At 46.3% G+C, this 18520-nt stretch overlaps 1 protein-coding gene across 1 annotated transcript in view; it reads right to left on the reverse strand.

Annotated features, from left to right (window-relative positions):
* Positions 1-952: 952 nt before the first annotated feature.
* Positions 953-18520, reverse strand: part of LOC119250814 (cullin-4B-like) — a 106999-nt gene continuing 89431 nt past the window's right edge. The window contains exons 20-21 of the mRNA XM_054697755.1: positions 12423-12491; positions 953-1276 (exon numbers count right to left, since the gene is read on the reverse strand). Coding sequence (XP_054553730.1) covers positions 953-1276; positions 12423-12491 — 393 coding nt within the window. The remainder of the gene's footprint in view (positions 1277-12422; positions 12492-18520) is intronic.

Raw genomic sequence — 18520 nt, forward strand, 5'->3', positions numbered from 1 at the left:
TTTCTGGAAGAGGCTTAGACGGCACCTCAACCAACCTATTTGCTGAAATATCTTAAGCTTTGGCCTTTTAGTTTATTGCTTAGTTTATTGCTTAGCCATGTGGCTAAGCTCTCTCCTCTGATATAGTTTTTCCATCAAGGGGGTTTCCAATGAGAGAGAAGCTAAAATCCTTACCTGATAGAAAAAGTCTCCAATTTTAACCATTAACAAAGACCTCTGAGGCCCAAGATTAAGAACTATTTAAAAGATAAGTGGAGGAAATTCAGATTTCCTCCAAAAGTCCTTGTTTCTGCTGTACCTTACTGGGACCAGAACCATTTCTAAGACAAAAGAACCCCTTATTCATTGAATATGAGAAGGACAATAGAGGTGATAGATTAAAAGTTCTTATTTAGCACTTCATTGACCCTAATCAGGCAGCTGAGGTTGGAAGTTAGCCCACAAAAAGCTCCGTTTTTCTCTCCACCTCTCTCCTTCACCAAATTAACTTATTTTAATCAGAAACTAAAGTTTACACAGACCCAATAAGCAAGTTAGAAGTTTTTCCAAACAACCAGTAATCATCCTTCACAGCAAAGGTCCAGGCAGCTGCTTGCTGTGAACAAAGTCAGCCCCAACGTAAGTCAGCTATGGTGGTGTTTGTCACTTTACTCCCCTGCATTTTTTTTCTGCCTTTTGCCTCAGCTCTGGTTGGAGAATGGTATAGGTGAGGCTGGCCATGCCTCTTGGTTGTCTAATTTGTAAAGAGGCAGGCTGAATTAACATAATGAATCAAGGTCTTTCCTCTCAAGCTGGCACTCCTTCCAAATTTTCAAGAGGCAACCCAAGGACAGTCATAGGGATGGAGTGAGCAAGCTTCCTTCCCCTCCTCACCCCCCACATTGATGAGTACTTGCAGAGAGGGTAACCACTGGTAAACTGCGAGCTGTCCAGGTATAACCTGTGACTGAAGTCAAAGACTGTTAACCGGTGGTGCCCCCTGGAGGGGGATGCTAGTGAGGATGGGGAGCCCCAGGGAAAACACAAACAGTACTGCTGGGGTGGAGGGTCTGATAAGAAATATAAGGGCTTGCTGCAGGCCCCAGGATTCGCAGCAGTTTCGGATCTCCTGCGTTTCAGGGTCAGCGATTTCTGCCCCCAGCCCGTTGATCTTCCAGAAGGCCTTGGTGGGCTTCTGAAGGTGGAGGCCTCCAGCAGCCAATCTCAGAGAAGAGATCAGAAGCTTTGCATGCAGCAGAGCGACTGAAACTCTTCCCGGTTTTGCTGTGGCCACAGCCTGGCAGGAAAGGCAGAGACCCGGAGCAGGGAGCCTCGCTGAGCTGTGAGCGTGGCAGTTTGTCAGGTCACTGGGCCGCTGCAGCTGCTGTTTTGAGTGTTGCTTGTCTGGTGCAGCGCTGGGGCGTCTCCACAGCTCCGGAGCATCTTCTGTTGTATCTCTTGCTGTCTTTGTGAGTTGGATCCTGGCCTAGAGTCTGGCTGCCAGAGCAGTGGCGGGGAGACACCCCGTTAGATGCTTTTGTTTAGAACGTAGAAACACTGGACACTGCTTTGGGTGAGGTAAACAGCCATCTGAGCCTCAGTAACTCTTCGTTTTGCCCTGGCTTGTCAAGTAAATCCCATCATTGCCGTTTTCTGAACCTGAGTAGCCTTGCAGTCGTGCACACCGATGAGGAACTCAGACAGTGAACACTAAGCTACTTGGGCAGTGTCCTTGCCAGTTTCAGCGCCCCTTGCTGCCCTGTATTGCAACGAGTGAGCAGCCACTATTATAAATGGGTGTCTTCTGGTTGAGTCTGTCACAGAAGTATGGGCACAGCCTGTGGGGTATAGTCCTATATAGTGGGCATATCCACTTCAGGACGGGACTCCTCTTGGCCTGAGCATCCCCAGCCCTATTCACTAACTCCTGCTTTTAGTTGTCTTCTCTGGGGAGAGGGAGGTGATTGTAGTGGATTAAGTGGGTTAAATATTGAAGAGGATTTGAATCTTGAATTAAAGATGAGCCCACTTATCAACCCAGGAGAGAAAATGTCATCCCAGTAGCAAGGGTAGAAGCCTCTGAAAATACTGGTGGTACGAGGGACACTTAAAAGTAGGATATATCAGGGAGGGGTCATGGCCTTGGCTGTGGAACGTGTGGGTGAGGGTCTGGTCAGACATGAGAAAACCCTTCTTAGGCTGGGTGTTTGTTCAGTGGCAAAGGATAAAGGTACAGACTACGGAAAAGCCAGAGAAGGAGGACAATCCACCACACAGAGGAAAGATTTGCAAAAGCCAAGTCTTAGACTAAAACTGTAGAAGCAGAAACCCCTGGGGTGAGGCGTGTATGGAATGCTTAGGGTTAGTTCCTGAGATGTCACAGCCTTTGTCTTTTGGCTCAGGGGATAGAACTAATCCAGGGTACACACCAACTTAATCTCTCACAGGAGTCTTCTACAAAGTGGCAGCCACCCTAATGGTTTTCCCATGCCCTCCTCCTGACAAGAGACCTGCTTTGAAAACAGGTGAAGAGGCACCTCTCTTCTCAAGGGAAAGAAGAAGTATTGGCTTTTACTAAGAGAGAAGAGACTAAATAGGGAAACAGAGGAGCCAATTGTAAGCCCAGTGGGGCTGAGGACAACCAGAAGGCAGTTCCCCCACACTTTGGGACCCACCAAAGACTGTGCTTGCCCAGGGACTGCCAGTTCTCTGAGGGCCGTGAGACACTCACTGAACAAACAATGCCTTTCGAGAGAGACAGTAAAGACAACTGTATGTACCTCCCCGCATATTATTGGCAACCTTAAGTCCCCACAGTTGGTGCCAGATGATGTCATGTGATCAGATTTTGGGGTCCAGTGAGCAAGGTCCTCAGAAGCCCTCTGAGAAAAGCACACCAAGAACTTCCCTTTCAGTGGCCCGTGGTGGGTTTGCCAAAGACACAAAAGTATTCAGTTATATCCAAAGAGGTTAGGTTTAGTAAAAGACTGCAAGGCAGAGCAAGCTTCTACGGACACAAGTGGGCAGAAAGAGCTGCCTTTTGCCAGAACTCTCTCTGATAGAGAGTTCTTCCTTCAGAGAAACGTTCATTCCTCTGTGGAATTGCTATCTATAATGCACTGAACCACATCCAGGCTGTGACTGGGTTAATTTGTAAGGACCAGGACCCCATGATTCTCTGTAGTGGCCCCACCTCTGGTCAGTGCCTACAGACATTTCCAAAAGCACTCCCTGCCTAGGTATTTTTCATTTCTATAGCAGGTTTAATGACCATGTGGATCAATTCTACCCCCACCTTCAGTGACCATGTGAAGCCTCCACCCCACATTTTCTGCTCTAAGCCCAATTGAACGTTTATGTACGTTGTTTTCAGTTTCAGGATTTCATTAATAAAATTGCTGGGAATAATCAAGCTAACATCTGTGTGCACATGTTTTCTATTCACTTGGGCCAACAACAGGTTAAAATCTCTGGGTCACAGGTCTGTAAAGGACCTGTGTACAAATATTTCCGACTTGGTACCATTTCATATTTCCACCCATGCTCTATGAGATTTCCATCCATGCTCACCAAGTTGGGATTGCTGGTACTCTCTAGAAATCTTAACATTAGAATTAAGGTATGTAGTGATAATTAAAAATTATAAGTCTACGTTTTATTTCCTGAAAGAGCCGTGTATTTCCCCATTGGTCTTCCTCAGTTTCTCGGTTACACACACTTTGGACTTTGGTTTTGAAACTTGTATTATAACTCAAATGACAAAAGAATTCTGATAGTTATTTTGATTGAGGCCACACAAAATTGTTAGATTAAATGAGGGTGACAGTGAAGTTTCGTGAAAACAAAAGCAATCGTTCTAAACTACTTTTTGGTAAAGATGTTCCTGTTTGTCCAGGAAGTTTTGTGAGACTAAAGAAAACATAAAGCTGTCTCTCCCTTGTTGCCAAATAAGAAAGGCACTCTCAGATGCTCCTCTGGAGCATTTATTTTAGAAGACTTGTAAATTCTTTCCCTGCTCCTGATGGAGGACACGAATGGAAAGACTGGAAAGGAGGTGTCCCAACACCAGAACTTGACTCACAGGAGATGGGGGTTGAGGGAAATAACCTGACCATAAACCCAGCTGTAGAGGTTGGGACCCTTAGGCGCCAGTGCCTTATCAGAGGCGTAACACCTAAGCAGGTACGGGTAGCAGTAAGGACTGCTACAGGGAGTGGAGCACAGGCCTGAGGGTAAAGATATGGAGATTGGGCCCATCCTGGACTCTCTGGTCCCTTTTAATTTTGTAATTTTGTCTAGTTATTCGAAACTGGCAACAAAAAGGTCACTTCACAGAGGAGTGACCCCTCCCAAAAAGAAAAGGACTTTATCAGTGCAGTCTCTGCACAGGCCCTGAGCAGCACTCCCAGTGCCCACCTGTGACTATGCAGGTGCTCCTGTCACCAACTCTGTTCCTCTGCAGGGCAGCCTGCCCATGACCTGTACCTGCCAGGGCTTCTCCTCACTGACCTCCCTCAGCGGAGGCCGTTCTCCTCAAGGCCGCCCACCTGCAACCCGGCAGGCCTCTCAGCAAACCTGTCCCTCTCGGGGCAGCTCTTCCTGCCCACTGGTGTCTATGCAAGTGTCTTTTACTCTGCTGTCCCTTTCCCTAATGAACCTGTCCTTTTAAATAGCACTAATGTCTCTGTCTCCTGGAGAAACTTGCCAGGAAACTTGCCGCCTGCCGCTGAAACGGGAGCTCTGGGGAAACCTTTCCCAGAGTGAAGCCCAGGACCCCGCACTCCAAACCCACCAACTCCAAAAAACAAGACAAGAACTAAGACATCAGTCCCTCTGAGATACGTGCAAACCTTTTCTTTTTTAAGGGCTGCATAAGCCCTTGGCAGCAGAGCAGTCCAGAAAGGTCTTTTTTAATGACCTTGAGTTCTTCTCTTTGAAATGTAAAACATCAGTCAGGATAATGATTTGAAGTCCTCTTTGTAGGTGGGAGTTTAGCCTTCATACCTAGCTTTAAGCTGTAACCACCTGTTAGTCATCAAGAGCAAATTTTAGATAAAGGCAATTCACTAATCTCTGTTTAACTAACTGCTGTCATGGCTAAGTGTTTTCAAATGTTCAATGATGATTCACTTCAAGAGCCATGACTGGGCATGCAATACCACTGCAAGAGTTTGGGGTTTTTTCCTTGTTGAAGGTTAAGGATAAGACTGTTGCATACAAAGGTGTTGCGCCTAACTTAAATTTTCTTAGTATCAACCAAAATTATTTTCAGCTTTGTAAGGGTATTCTTTTCCCCTTGCTGTTATTAGCAGGTAGGCTGAGGGGTATCCCAGGTCTCCCAGACTTACACACTCTAATGGGTCCAGCCACATGCATGCACAGAAACAAAGCATGCATAGTGTGAAAGAGCTTTAATAGAATCACTGTGATACAGGGCAGCGAGAGGCACTAAAACTGGCCACAGACACTGCCCAAGTAGTTTAGTAGTCACTGCCTGAGTTCCTCACCCGTGTGCATACCTGAATGAGTACTCAGGTTCGGGGAACAGCAATAGTGGGGTTTAGTTAACAAACAGGGAAAAGCAAAGAGTCACCGAGGCCACAAGAAGGGCCCTGGCAAGCCTAGGAGGAGAAAAGCAAAATCAAGTCCAGATAATGGCTGCCATTGTCTGCCTCTTTCTTGGAAAGACATACTGCTCAGTCGGTTTTCTGTCTCCAGGTGAAAGGGAGAGTGCTGTCCTTGCCCCCTTTGCAGAGAGCTGCAAAAGGTGGCAGCCCCTGGAATGCAGGATCCCACAGTAGAACCGGAAATCACCCAGGAAAACACCCCGTTAAAACCCAGACGGGCTTCACTGAGATAACATAAAGCATGCCAAATGGCCCCCAAAGAAACAAACAGAAAGGATTTAGTGTGCATTACCGATTGTGGGAAGGAATTTAGGTGGGTGAGACTAACTTCTCAGTACTCCGTTACTATTAAGGAGAAAAGGGGAAAGGGACCTGCACATTAGGGTATATGAGCTTAATGAAAGTGTCCTTGTCACGCTGGCCCATGGGCCGGTGCCTGCCCAACAAGATGTGCACTTCCTGTTGTACTCAAGTCTCTGAGTCCATTCTTGGCGTCTGGACAGGGGAGGTTACTTCTCACATCTCTCGCCCAATGCCCTCCAGGTACCTGGTGCAAGTCCAAAGCCGAGGAGAAAGTGTGGCCTTCTTCCCCATGTGTCTGTCTTGGGTGTGTCTCTCTTGAGCCCACCTGCCTCCATGTCATATAACTTCACCTGGGGCCGCTCAGCCCCACCCATTGTTAGGTGGGGCAGGGGAAACCATAGCTCCCTTTTATGGAGATGTCTGTTACTTTATAGTACATTAAAGCTCCTCTTCATTAAAATGAACATTTACAAATAGTTGAAATATATGAATTCTTTTTTTGGCATGCATAGTACATAGTAGTACCTATGTTCTTGTAAATGATTGAAACATTCTAAAGATGCAGGACACTTTTCAATCTTTTTACATACTAGCATAAAACTACCCGACCCCCCTTTCCAGCCCCATTAATTCTACGTATCAAAACACTGAAAAAGGAGCCCTTAAATTCGTTCTTGGTAGAACCAAAAAGTGGTCATTCACATGAAATGCATATCATAAATATAAAACTTAGGGCCTCCCCTGGGGGTGCAGGTGGCTGAGCACCGCACGGTGAAGCTGCCTGCAGCCTCTGCAGCGCCGGTTCGATCCCGGCCGGCCGGCGAGGGCCCCGCAAGGCATGGCGGACCTCTCCTGCCGCGCCCGCTGCTCCCCTCAGCAGTGTACTTCGTCAGTCTGCCTGTTCTGTTCCCCACTCTGGCTCTGGTGAATCCTCTCACCATGCATCTGGCTTCTACCCCGGTTCTTGTATAAATAGATAAATCAATCTTTTAAAAACTTTTAAATAAATAAATAAATATGAAACTTCCCTCCCACCAAATGTAAGGGAACTTAGAATTTTCTTCCTTAATACTTTAAGTAAGTGCATTGGCTTTTGACATCTTTCCTTACTGGTCAGACAATATCTGGACACCTGAAAAATAACTCATAAACTCTGAAATCTCCTAAAACAATGTTTTTCTTTAAATGCTTCTTTTATTACATCATTTTCTTCATGTTTGTATAATGCATGATTTCCCCACGGCATTCCCACCACCATTCATTCATGCACCATCACCGTAGTCCCTTGTGCTCTTCCCACCCCATCCTTATCCTTCTCCCTCCTCCTCAGAATGTCTCTGATCTATAGTCGCCTGTTGATTTTGCTTTCTACTTTATTGTACTCACATTTTTTTTTTTTTTGCTGTGTCCTGATCGTTTATTTGGTTCCTCTACATTCCTCCCATAAGAGGGACCATCTGGTGTTTTCCTTTTGCTCTCTGGCTCATTTCACTGAGCACGATCCCTTCCAGCTCCAACCATGTTGCTGCAAATGGCATGAGTTTATCTTTTTTTTTTTTTTTTTGAGATTTATTTATTTATACAAGAACAGGCCAGAGGCGCAGGAGGGTGAGAGGATTCACCAGAGACAGAGCGGGGAGCAGAACAGGCAGACCAACTAAAATACACTGCTGAGGGGAGCAGCCGGGGAGTCAGGAGAGGTCCGCTGCAGCACCTGGGATTCTTGCCTGCCGGCCAGGATGAAACCCACATTGCAGAGGCTGCGGACAGCTTCACAATACTGTGCTCAACTGCCTGCACCACCAGGGAGGCCTAGTTTATATCCTTGTTGACTGCTGAGTAAATTCCTTGGTGTATATGGGCCACATCTTCTTGATCCAGTCGCCTATTTTTGGGCATTTGGATTGTTTCTAAAGCTTACCTATTGTAAATAGCGCTGCAATAAACATAGGAGTGAGGGTGTCCTTTTGAATTAACGTTTTTATGTCCACAGAGGCAACGTTTTTCAAAGACACTTTTACCGTCAACTTTTAAGGATTATGATGGAGGCCTTTAAGAGTAGAACATTTGAGAAGGAGCCAGAAGCCGGCTCACACAAGGCCAAATCGGGAGGTAGGGGTAGAAATGATCAATGTAGTCATTAAACAAGCTTGACAGAAAAGCAAATTATCCACAGACACTCACTGGGCTGCGGACCAGCCGGGGATATGGAGATTAAAGACCTTGTAAAGAATCATTGGTCCTTCCAAATTGGCCTAGTCAAACCAAATACAGAAAAAAAATCCTTAACTCCAACCCTAGAAACAATTAATTTAACAACAGTTAAGAAGTCCACAGAGGAATGAACCCTCCCAAAGAGAAGGCTCTGTCAGCGCAATTTCTGTAGCAGTTCTCCTGTGCCGGTGTCTCTCTTCACCAACTGTCTCCTACAAAGCAGCAGAGGCAGCTGTCCTCCTAGGATGTCCCCTGTGTCTGTGTGGGCATCTCTTCTGACAAATGTATCCCTTTCAGGACAGCTCTTTCTTTCCACTGATGTCTGTGTAGTGACCCTACCCTCTCTCCCTCCCATCCCTTCCCTTTTTATAATAGCCTGCCCTTTTGGATATAACTAAACCTCTCTGCCTCATGGGGCAAACTGCCTGGGATACTCACCATGTGCTGCTGGTGTTACGGACTCTCACCAGCAGAGATAAGACCTCCAGAGACCGTGAGGTCAGGGAAACTTAATTCCCATGCAGACCCAGACACAGGAAAGCACTCCTGTAGGAAGATCTGGGCCACACAGGGATTCCTTTTTATATTCAAGTGTTACCTCTGCAGATTGACCCATTGTTTCACAATAAGGAACCCCTTTAGTGCAGCACAATGGGAGTTTAGGAAATAAGGAAGGGGATACAACTATCTGGAGATTACTCAAAAGAAATCCGCCAGTCTCCTTAACTGACTCCCTTCCTTTGGAATGCAGTTTTGTTCAGAAAGGGCTATAGAGACCTGGCCATGAATCCTTCAAAGGCAAGATTTGCAGTAAGCAAACTTACTAATTGCACCTGCATTGGAATGCTTATCTGATGGGACTTTTTATTACATCCACTTGCTTAGTGGTTTTACTCCATTACTGGAAGGGAGCTCTGGTGAAACTTTTTCAGAGGAAACGTGAGGACCCCACTCGGAAAATCAGCACCTCTCCAAACTGACATCAGATATGTTTGAAGAAAAAAGTCAGGGATCCCCCCTTCCACCTCTCTGTCTCTGTCTCCTTCTGTCTTTCTGTCTCTGTCTCTCTCTCTCTCTGTCGTCTGTCTCTCTCTCTCTCTCTCTCTCTCACACACACACACATACACACACACACACACCTCCCAGTGTTATTTCACTTACCTTTACTATAAGGTCACTGGCAGCGTGTCATTTTATAGAGTTAAAATCTGATCTCGGCACTTTGCTCAGCTGAACAATGCTGGGAGACACAGAAGAATATTTAATTTCAACCAAAGGAAATTGAAGGTTTATCTTCAGGAAGCTCGTTAACTAACTCACAATTTCCTACTTCAGGAAGTAAAATTTAAGTGCCTACTGACACTTAGGCTATCAGTGAAGCTGTAATTAACATTTTGATGTCCTTGTAGGTTCATTTTTTTCTTTAGTAATTCAAAGAATGACTCTTTTCAGAGTTCCAACACTTCTGTAATACTCAAAAAATTGCTTTATACAATAAGAAGTCAGCCCAGGTTTAATTGAAAGAATTGTGATCACAGAATTGTGTCCACAGCCTCTGCAGCGCCAGTTCGATCCTCGGCCGCTGGCGAGGGTCCCACAGGGCGCGGCAGACCTCTCCTGCTGCGCCTGATGGCCCCCTCAGCAGTGTATTTTGTCATTCTGCCTGCTCTGCTCTCCCCTCTGGCTCTGGTGAGTTCTCTCACCCTCCTGTATCTGGCCTGTGCACTGGTTCTTGTATGCATAAATAAATAAACCTTTAAAAAAAAAAAAGAATTGTGATCACCGAGTAATGAGTGATTCATAGAAAAATATTATCTGCATTCTAAGCGCACTTTGGTCAGAATTTGATGCAAGTTATAGTTCTTTTTTCTCTTTCTAATGACCTTGTGCAACAAAGAGAAACGTAAGTATCTGGTGCACTTACAAATGACCTGTCTTTCAGATAGGCATTAACAAATTTGCCTTTCCCCTGTTTCTTGACAGGTTTACCTTTCTTTTTTTTTTAAAGATTTATTTATTTATTTACACAAACACTGGGTACAGTCAGAAGCGCGGGAGGGTGAGAGATTTCACCAGAGCCAGACCGGGGAACAGAACAGGCAGACCGACGAAGTACCCTGCTGAGGGGAGCAGCGGGTGAGACAGGAGAGGTCCGCTGTGCCATGTGGGTAGCTCCCTGGCTGGGGATCCAACTCCTGCTGCAGTGACTGTGGATAGCTTCATAGTGCTGAGACTTAACCCCTCGTGCCCCCAGGGAGGCCCTGTTCCCAAAAATGTTAAAAAAAGAGACTCATCATCTTCTGCAAAAATATGTAGCCCCAATATAACCTTGAAAATAGTGAATGGTGGCCACACACAGCAGTGTCAACAATGAGACAATACTCCTGCTGGATCTCCTTTGCAGGAAGCACAGAGAGAATGGACTGAACTGGCATATATCCAACTTTCCTTTGCTCTCTGCGAGTCACCTAACTTGGTCCAACTGTGTTCTCTCGATACTACCACTGTGGCAGCTTTAATCAGACTGCCTTCCATGCGCAATCTGCCTCCTAAAGCTGACAGCCCTCCAGCCCTCCTACCATGAAATCCCCTCCTGAGCCTCCTGCACTTTGCAGGCCCGCTCAGGAAGCTCCCCAGGCATTTCTCCCCTTTCTGGAAGCAGCCACCCAAGACGGAGGGGTCCACAGTCTCTGAATCCCTTCTATTTTAAGGATTTAAAACAGACCTCAATAGCTTTGTTGCCAACCCTGATCAATGTATTGATTCTGTGGGTGGGGTTTTCATCTAAATTGCAAAGACCTTATGCTCCTTTTAGATCAGACCCTGCTGGATCTGTCAGGGATGCAGTCTTGGACTGAGCCCATGGTTTTGGTAAGGAACTCCACTTAGCAGGCAGTGACCACTCTCCCGGAGGACAAGCCCTGTCAGTGGACAGACCCAACATGGGATCCTGTGCAGTTAGACCAACACTAGGCTCCTTTTCACTAGGCCTCCTTGAGGGCCTTAGGTGTTCTTGCTCCAAAATTCTTTTAACTATGCCAAACTGTACAATCCAACAGGGACTCGCTGAAAATCCCACTGCCTTTCATGAGAGGCTCTGGAAAACTCTAGTTCAACACACTAACCTCAATTTGGACTCTGTAAAGGGCCAATGAACGCTAAAAGGGAAGTTCATCACCCAATCTGCCCCAGACATCTCCCATGAAAGTCAGCATTCACTGGACAGCTCGCCAGACAACCTGTTGCAGGATGCTACCCTGGTCTTTCACAATATAATCAGACAGGTGGAACAACAGGAAAAGAGAGAAGAGAGTTCAGGCTAGAGCAGTCACCTTTGTGGCAGCTTTGCAACATGCTGTTCCAGAGAACAGTAAGGAATCTGGCCTAAGGTGTTATGGATGCAGTCAGTTTGCCCATTATCGATGTTACTGCCCAGGTAGAAAATGTCCACCCCAAGGCCATGCCTACTCTGCCATGAGGGCCTTTAGAAGCCCCCACAGGCTCCCTCCTGTAAGGGCTCTGCCACGCAAGCCCCAAATACTGCAACAGGAATGAGGGGGCCAGGGGAGTCCCTTGACTGCCATGGCTAGCATCCACCTGGCCCCAAAAGAACCCTGGGTAGAGCCTTCCTGGTGGCGCAAGGGGTTGAGCATCACACTATGAGGCAGTCCACACCCTCTGCAGCACGAGTTCAATCCCTGGCCAGCCAGAGAGAAAACCACATGGCATATCAGACCTCTCCTGTCTCGCCCGTTGCTGCCCTCAGCAGTGTATTTCAGTAGATCTGCTTGTTCTGCTCCCCACTCTGTCTCCAGTGAACCCTCTCACCCTCCCGCGCATCTGGCCTGTACTCAGATTCTCGTATAAATAAAGTAAATCTTTAAAAAAATAAAAAAAAAAAATAACCCCGGGTAGTTACAGAGGTCGAGGGCAAGACTATCTCCTTTCTCTTAGGACAAGGGTGGCCTTTTCAGTTCTCCTAGAAACAGGGGCACACCTGTCACCTTTGACCTTGTGGTAGTGGGTGTATCAAGCAGGCTGTGTGTCATGACTTTTGTCCAGTCTCCTCTCCTAATGATGGGACACACACCGTTTTCCCCATTCCTTTTAATAATCCCCAAGAGCACACACCCCTTATTAGGCTGTGACTTACTCTGTTGCTACCAAACTGCCATCCTTACCTCTCCATGCCACCTGATTCCCTGTCTACCCTTCCTGCCAGTAGACCCACAGATGTGGTCTAGAAGGCTGACAGGGCCATGCATACCATATAGTAAATCCAAGTCCATGACCACTCACCAGCACCCATACACATTCACCTCGGAGATCACTCTTCTTATCCACATCAGCGCCAATATCTGCTGCACTCTGAGGCCAAATCAGACTTACAGCCAGTCATACAAAGCCTTAAGGAACGGGCTTCTAATTCCTTGAAACAGCTCCTGCAATACTCTAATCATCAAGGATCCAGATGCCGGATGGGTCCTGGAAGCTAGTCCAGGACTTTTGCATGGTCAACTAGGCCATAGTTCTCCTATGCCCCCCACCGCAGTCCCCAGTCCCTATACCCTGCTGGCCCGATCCCCGAGGCCTCGGCTTTGTTTTCTGTCCTTCACCTAAAGGAAGCCCTTCCTCGGCGGGCCAGCTCATTGGAGCAGTGCTCCCACAGCGATTCAGGGACTCCCTTCATCTCTTAGGTCTACTTCTGGCCAAGCATCTGGCCATCAGACCCTACATGAGGGAAATTCTACAGTACGTAGGTACCTTGACCCTGTGGTCTCCCTCCAGAGAAGCAGCGGCTAGCCACAAATGTCCTACTTAACTTCCTGGTCCAGAAAGCATACCTGGTATCCAAGTCCAAGGCCCACTCTGCCTTCTGGAGCGGGAAAGTGTCTGGGTCTAGTAATTTCCAATGGAACCAGGACTTTAGGATAGGGCCATTTGCAGCATATCCCCTTGTGCACACTGTGCAGCAACTTAGGGAACTTTTAAGAATTGCAGATGCTGCTGAGTGTGGATCCCAGTCTTTAGGGAAATTAGCCAGCCCCTATATAACCTTATTGGAGACACAGAAGGCAAGAGCCACTACCCTCATTTGGAAACCAGAGGCAGTAAAAGCCTTCAAAGCTTTAAAAAGTGCCCTGTTAGGAGCCCTGGCCCTTAGCCTTCCTATGGGAAAGCAATACAACTTCTAGGTAACAGAGAGGAAGGAATGGCCTTGGGAGTCCTGACACAAGAAAAGGGACTAGCACGATGAGCTATCGGAGAGCTTAGCCAAGAGCTAGATGTGGTGGCACAAGGATGGTCTGTCTGCCCATGCATACAGCAGCAGCTATACTCATGCCAGAAGCCACCGACCCAACCGGGGTTGCAATCTCAATAGTACACACTTCATATGACCTGGCAGCCCTTTGAAACTCGAAGGGAGGATTTTTGGCACTCTGAATATTGCTTGTTTAAATACCAGTCTTTACTCCTTGAGTGCTCCTCCATATTTCTTAAAGTTGTCATTCTCCTGGAAGAGCCCGAACGCCGTAATGTGAGCAGGTTATCCTCCAAACCTATTCCTCATAGGAGGATCTCCAGGAAACTCCTTTACAAAATGCAGATTGGGTTCTTTTACAGATGGCAGTTCACTCCTTGAAAACTGAGTCCAAAAGGTGGGTTAAGCTGTGAAAATCCAATGGTAGGAAGTTGAGGCTCTCTAGCCTGCAACCAGTGCTCAGCTGGCAGAGTTGGTGGCCTGACCTTAAATATAGTCATGGAATATATGCACTCCAGAAATGCATACTGGGCCCACCATGCACATGCCCAGATTTGGAAAGAAGACACTCTCCACAGCAAAAAACTCTCCCATTAAATACCTCGGGCTGCACTCCAACCTCAGGAGGTGGCAGTGGTGTAGTGCCAATGACATCAGTCTGGGTCAGATAACATTGCACAGGCAGTAGATTGGCTGACTTGCTGGCCAAGGCAGCAGCTTGAAAGGCAGGCCCCTGAAAGGCAGGACGCTCCCAAAATACGGGCTGCCTATTAATTTATGACTCCCTTTAAGCCACCCTGCAGTCTAGAAGAAACCCAAGCGGCTCAGGCCCAGGGTTTCATCCACCAAGACTCAGGGTGGCTTCAGGCCCCCCACTGAATAGATCTTTCTGCCTTTCTAGGCTCACTGGAAATCCTTTTTTTTTTCCCCCCAACATTTATTTATTTATGTATACAAGAACTGGGGCACAGGCCAGAGGTGCAGTGGGTGAGAGAATTCACCAGAGACAGTGGGGACCATAACAGGCAGACTGACTGAAACACACTGCTGAGGGAAGCAGTGGGAGCGATGTGCTGTGCCACGTGAGAGTTCCCTGGGCAGGGATAGAACTCGTGCTGCAGTGGCTGCGGACAGCGTCATAGGCTGTGTCTTAACCCATTGGCCACCTGGGAGGTCCTCAGTGGAAAATCTTAAAGACCTTACACCAGACCTTCCACTTGGCACAGGACAACACTTTGCATATGACTAAAATACGTTTCAGAGGTCCACACTTAGCTGAGACTACTGAACATATTATTCATTCCTGTGAGGAATGTCAGAGAACTACACCCATAAATAGGAGACTAGCATTCCATCCCAAAGGATGGGGTGACAACTGGGGAAAGACTGGCAATTAGATTTCAACACGTATCAAAACCCCAGGGAAACTATTCCTTTTATTTGGGTAGATACCTCAACCCACCAAGAAGCAGCCTTCCCTTGTTGGACAAAGGTTAGTGAGGCGGTAAATGTATCTGGAATCTGTGCACGTCTTCAGAGTAACAGTGGACCCTCCATTACATCAATAACTCGGAGGATCTCCTGGGCATTAGGAATCCAATACCACCTCCACTCTGTTGTTTTTTTTTTTAATTTTTATTTTTATATTCCCCGTACAGTTGCACCTCCCTTATTTTGACCCCAATCCCTCCTTTCCCCTCCCGCCCCCCATAGTGTATCTCTGGTTCATAGTTGTTTGTTGATTTTGATATTTTCTTCCTTATAGTTATTCTTTTTCCTGGTCTCTTATTTAGGTTTTCTTTTTCTTTCTGGCATATTTCAATGAGCATGATTCCTTCTGGCTCCATCCATGTTGCTGCAAATTACATGTGTTTATCTTTTTTTTATTTAAATATTTTATTTTATATAATTCTTACATCTTTTTTTCATCTTTGCACAATGTATGCATTTTCGTTTTGGTTATATTCCCCATACAATTGCACATCCCCCCCTTATTTTGACTCTAGTCCTTCCTTTCCCCACCTCTCCTTGCCCCTCTCCCCGTAGTGTGTCTGTGGTTTATAGTTGTTTGTTGATTTTGATTTTTACTTTGTATTGATTAGTCTTTTTCATGGTCTCTTATTTAGGTTTTCTAAATTCCTGCTATGAGTGAGACCATCCAGTATTTTTCTTTTTCTTTCTGACTTATTTCGCTGAGCATGATCCCTTCCAGCTCCATCTATGTTGCTACAAACTGCATGTGTTTATCTTTTCTGTTTGCTGAGTAATATTCCATTGTGTATATGTACCACATCTTCTTGATCCAGTTATCTTTTTCTGGGCATTTGGGTTGTTTCCAAAGCTTAGCTATTGTAAATAGAGCTGCTAGAAACATAGGGGTGCAGGTGTTCTTTGGAATTGGTGTTTCTGTGTCCTTTGGGTAAATACCTAGGAGTGGAATTGCTGGATCCTATGGAAGCTCTATGTTTAGTAGGTCCAGAAATCTCCACACAGCTCTCCATAGTGGTTGGACCAGTTTGCACTCCCACCAGCAGTGCAGGAGAGTCCTTTATCTCCACACCCTCCAACATTGTTGTTGCTAGTTTGTTTTTTTTTTCTTTTTTTTTTTATAGAGGCATGTTATTTATTTATTTATTTGTTTGTTTGTTTTGTTTGTTTATACATGCACTGGGTACAGTCAGAAGCGTGGGAGGGTGAGAGAATTCACCAGAGCCAGAGCGGGGAGCAGAGCACGCAGAAGGACCGAAGTACACTGCGGAGGGGAGCAGCAGGCAGCAGGAGAGGTCTGTGCGCCATGGGGGACCCTCCTCCGGTGGCCGGGGAGCAGCCGGGGATCCAACCGGCGTCGCAGAGGCCGCGGGCAGCTTCGCAACCCAGCGCTCTACCGCTGCGTCACCTGGGAGGCCTTGTTGCTAGTTTTTTTAATATGTGCCATTCTCACTGGTGTGAGATGGTATCTCATTGTAGTTTTGATTTGCATTTCCCTGATTACAAGACTCGATCACATACTGGGCCACAGGACAAACATCAACAGATACATGAAAATCAAAATCATTCCAACTCTCTTCTCCAATCATAAACACATCAAACTAGAAACAAATCATGAAAACAAGGAACCCTCCCACTTCATGCAGACTGAAATCCACACTACTGGAAGACCACTGGACTAAAGAGGAGATCAAAGAAGAAATTAAAAAATACTTTGAGTTGAACGACAAGGAGGACACCACTTTCCAGAATGTATGGGATGCAGCAAAAGCAGTAATAAGTGGAAAATATACAGCAATACAGGCTCACATCAACCAACAAGAAAGAACTCAAATAAACAACCTAATCTCACATCTCAAAGAACAAGAAAAAGAACAACAAAAAAACCCTAAAGCCAGTAGAAGAAAGCGTTGTCACAAGCAAATACAGTCTGCTCCTTAGTGCCTCCTGACGTCTTCAAAGGTTTCCACCCCCGTTTGCATCAGATTTATCTTGCTGACTTATGCCACTTGTGTAGGCAGCATGGGCACAGTGAAGATTTTCTATGATGGGAGCAGACAGAGTAAAGGAGAGTCCTGGAGCCCTAGTGGGTTTCTCAGGCTTTTATTGAGCTTTACATGTAGTGTGGAAAACAGATACATGGCAGACAGAGGTGCCAGGGGGCCAGGAGGCTGGTAGGCCTACAATCCCCCAGCAAGTCTTCACTCCGAGCTTCTTTCTCTCACTCCTGACTTTCTTTCTCCCCTTCTCTTTCCTGCCTCTGCTTCTTTTGGCGACTATCTCAATACTCCTCCCATGACACACATAAGTAAACAACACAGCTTATAACAGAAAAGACACTTGATCTGATTTCAGTCTCCTGAATTCATGGGTTTTCCATTTTTTTTCAACTTGCAAGATTTTGTGGATGTGTTTCTTATGTAGGTGGTCGGTACTGAGTGATGTTCCATGGCACTTAAGAAGAATATGTATTCAGTTGTTTTTTGGGGGGGGCGGGATGTGCAGTGCCCTCAAATGTCCACTAAAGCCTTACTCATTTACAGCTATCATTTCCCTGCTTATGCTTTTGTCTGGTTGATCTGTCCATTGATGAAAGTGGGGTGCTGCAGTCCCCAGTGATCATTATTTTGCTGCGAGTGGTATGGTAAGAGTGATAATAGTGACATTACGTATTTTTCTTCATGTGTCACTTTCTTCTACTGCCAGGATCCTTTGTGAATTTGGACCTTCACCTTTGTTAATTTAGTGCTCTGTCTGTTTTGCTTCCACAAGCAAACATTCTGTATAACATTTTAGGTTCTCATTGACCATTTGGCATCCCGGAACTTCCTTATTTTCTTGTGAAAGTCTTCAGTTTCTATATTCTGTTCTTGAGCTGTATTTCTCAGGTCATTCATTGTTTTACGGTTGCTACCTCTTCTTGCATTTCTTTAAATTCCTTATCATGGCCATTTTGAACTTCCTGCCTGAGACCTCCATATTCTCGGTTGAGTTCTGCACAGTTGTCCCCTCCCTGTGGTGACATGTTCCTTTGAGGTCTCAAGTTGCCTTGTGCCGTGTGTTTTTGTCTGCCCATTTTGCTGTATTACATCTTCTGTCCTGGACTTCTGTACTCTTTGCCGGCAGCAATTTGGAAACCTCAGGCAAAAGCCAAGAGAATGCTTTATGGGTGGAGGCAGGTATTTACTCCTGACAATCCACCCCGACTGCCAGCCAGGCTCTGTTACCTGTTACTACCTGCAGTTAATGACAACACACTCTGAATATAGGTCCAGAGTTCCTATGGGAAGGAGGGCATGTCCTCAGTCTTCCTGAAGGCCGATGTCCAGACTCCTCTGCCGAATTGTTTATGAGGGGTGATAGAGCTGCTTTTCCCCTGCTCTAGGTCTAGACCTGCTTCCATGCTTAAAGGGTCTTAGCAAACACAGGAAGTAGTCCCGAACAGGCTGGGGGAGGGCCTGTCGTGATCTAGCCCATGATCTAGAATCCCCATCTGAGCAAGTATGTATGCACATGCTAAGCCTGGCAGTGCTGTGGTTTTGCCAGAAATGCCAACAATGAAGCCAGACAGCTTTTGGTGCTACCAGTTCCTTTGTGGACACAGACAGAGGTCATGAGCACACTGGGAGGGGAAGTGGTGAACATC

This window comes from Talpa occidentalis, unplaced genomic scaffold (genome assembly GCF_014898055.3).
Source record: "Talpa occidentalis isolate TD23 unplaced genomic scaffold, MPIMG_talOcc4v2.1 talOcc4.18, whole genome shotgun sequence".
NCBI classification, from domain to species: Eukaryota; Metazoa; Chordata; class Mammalia; order Eulipotyphla; family Talpidae; genus Talpa; species Talpa occidentalis.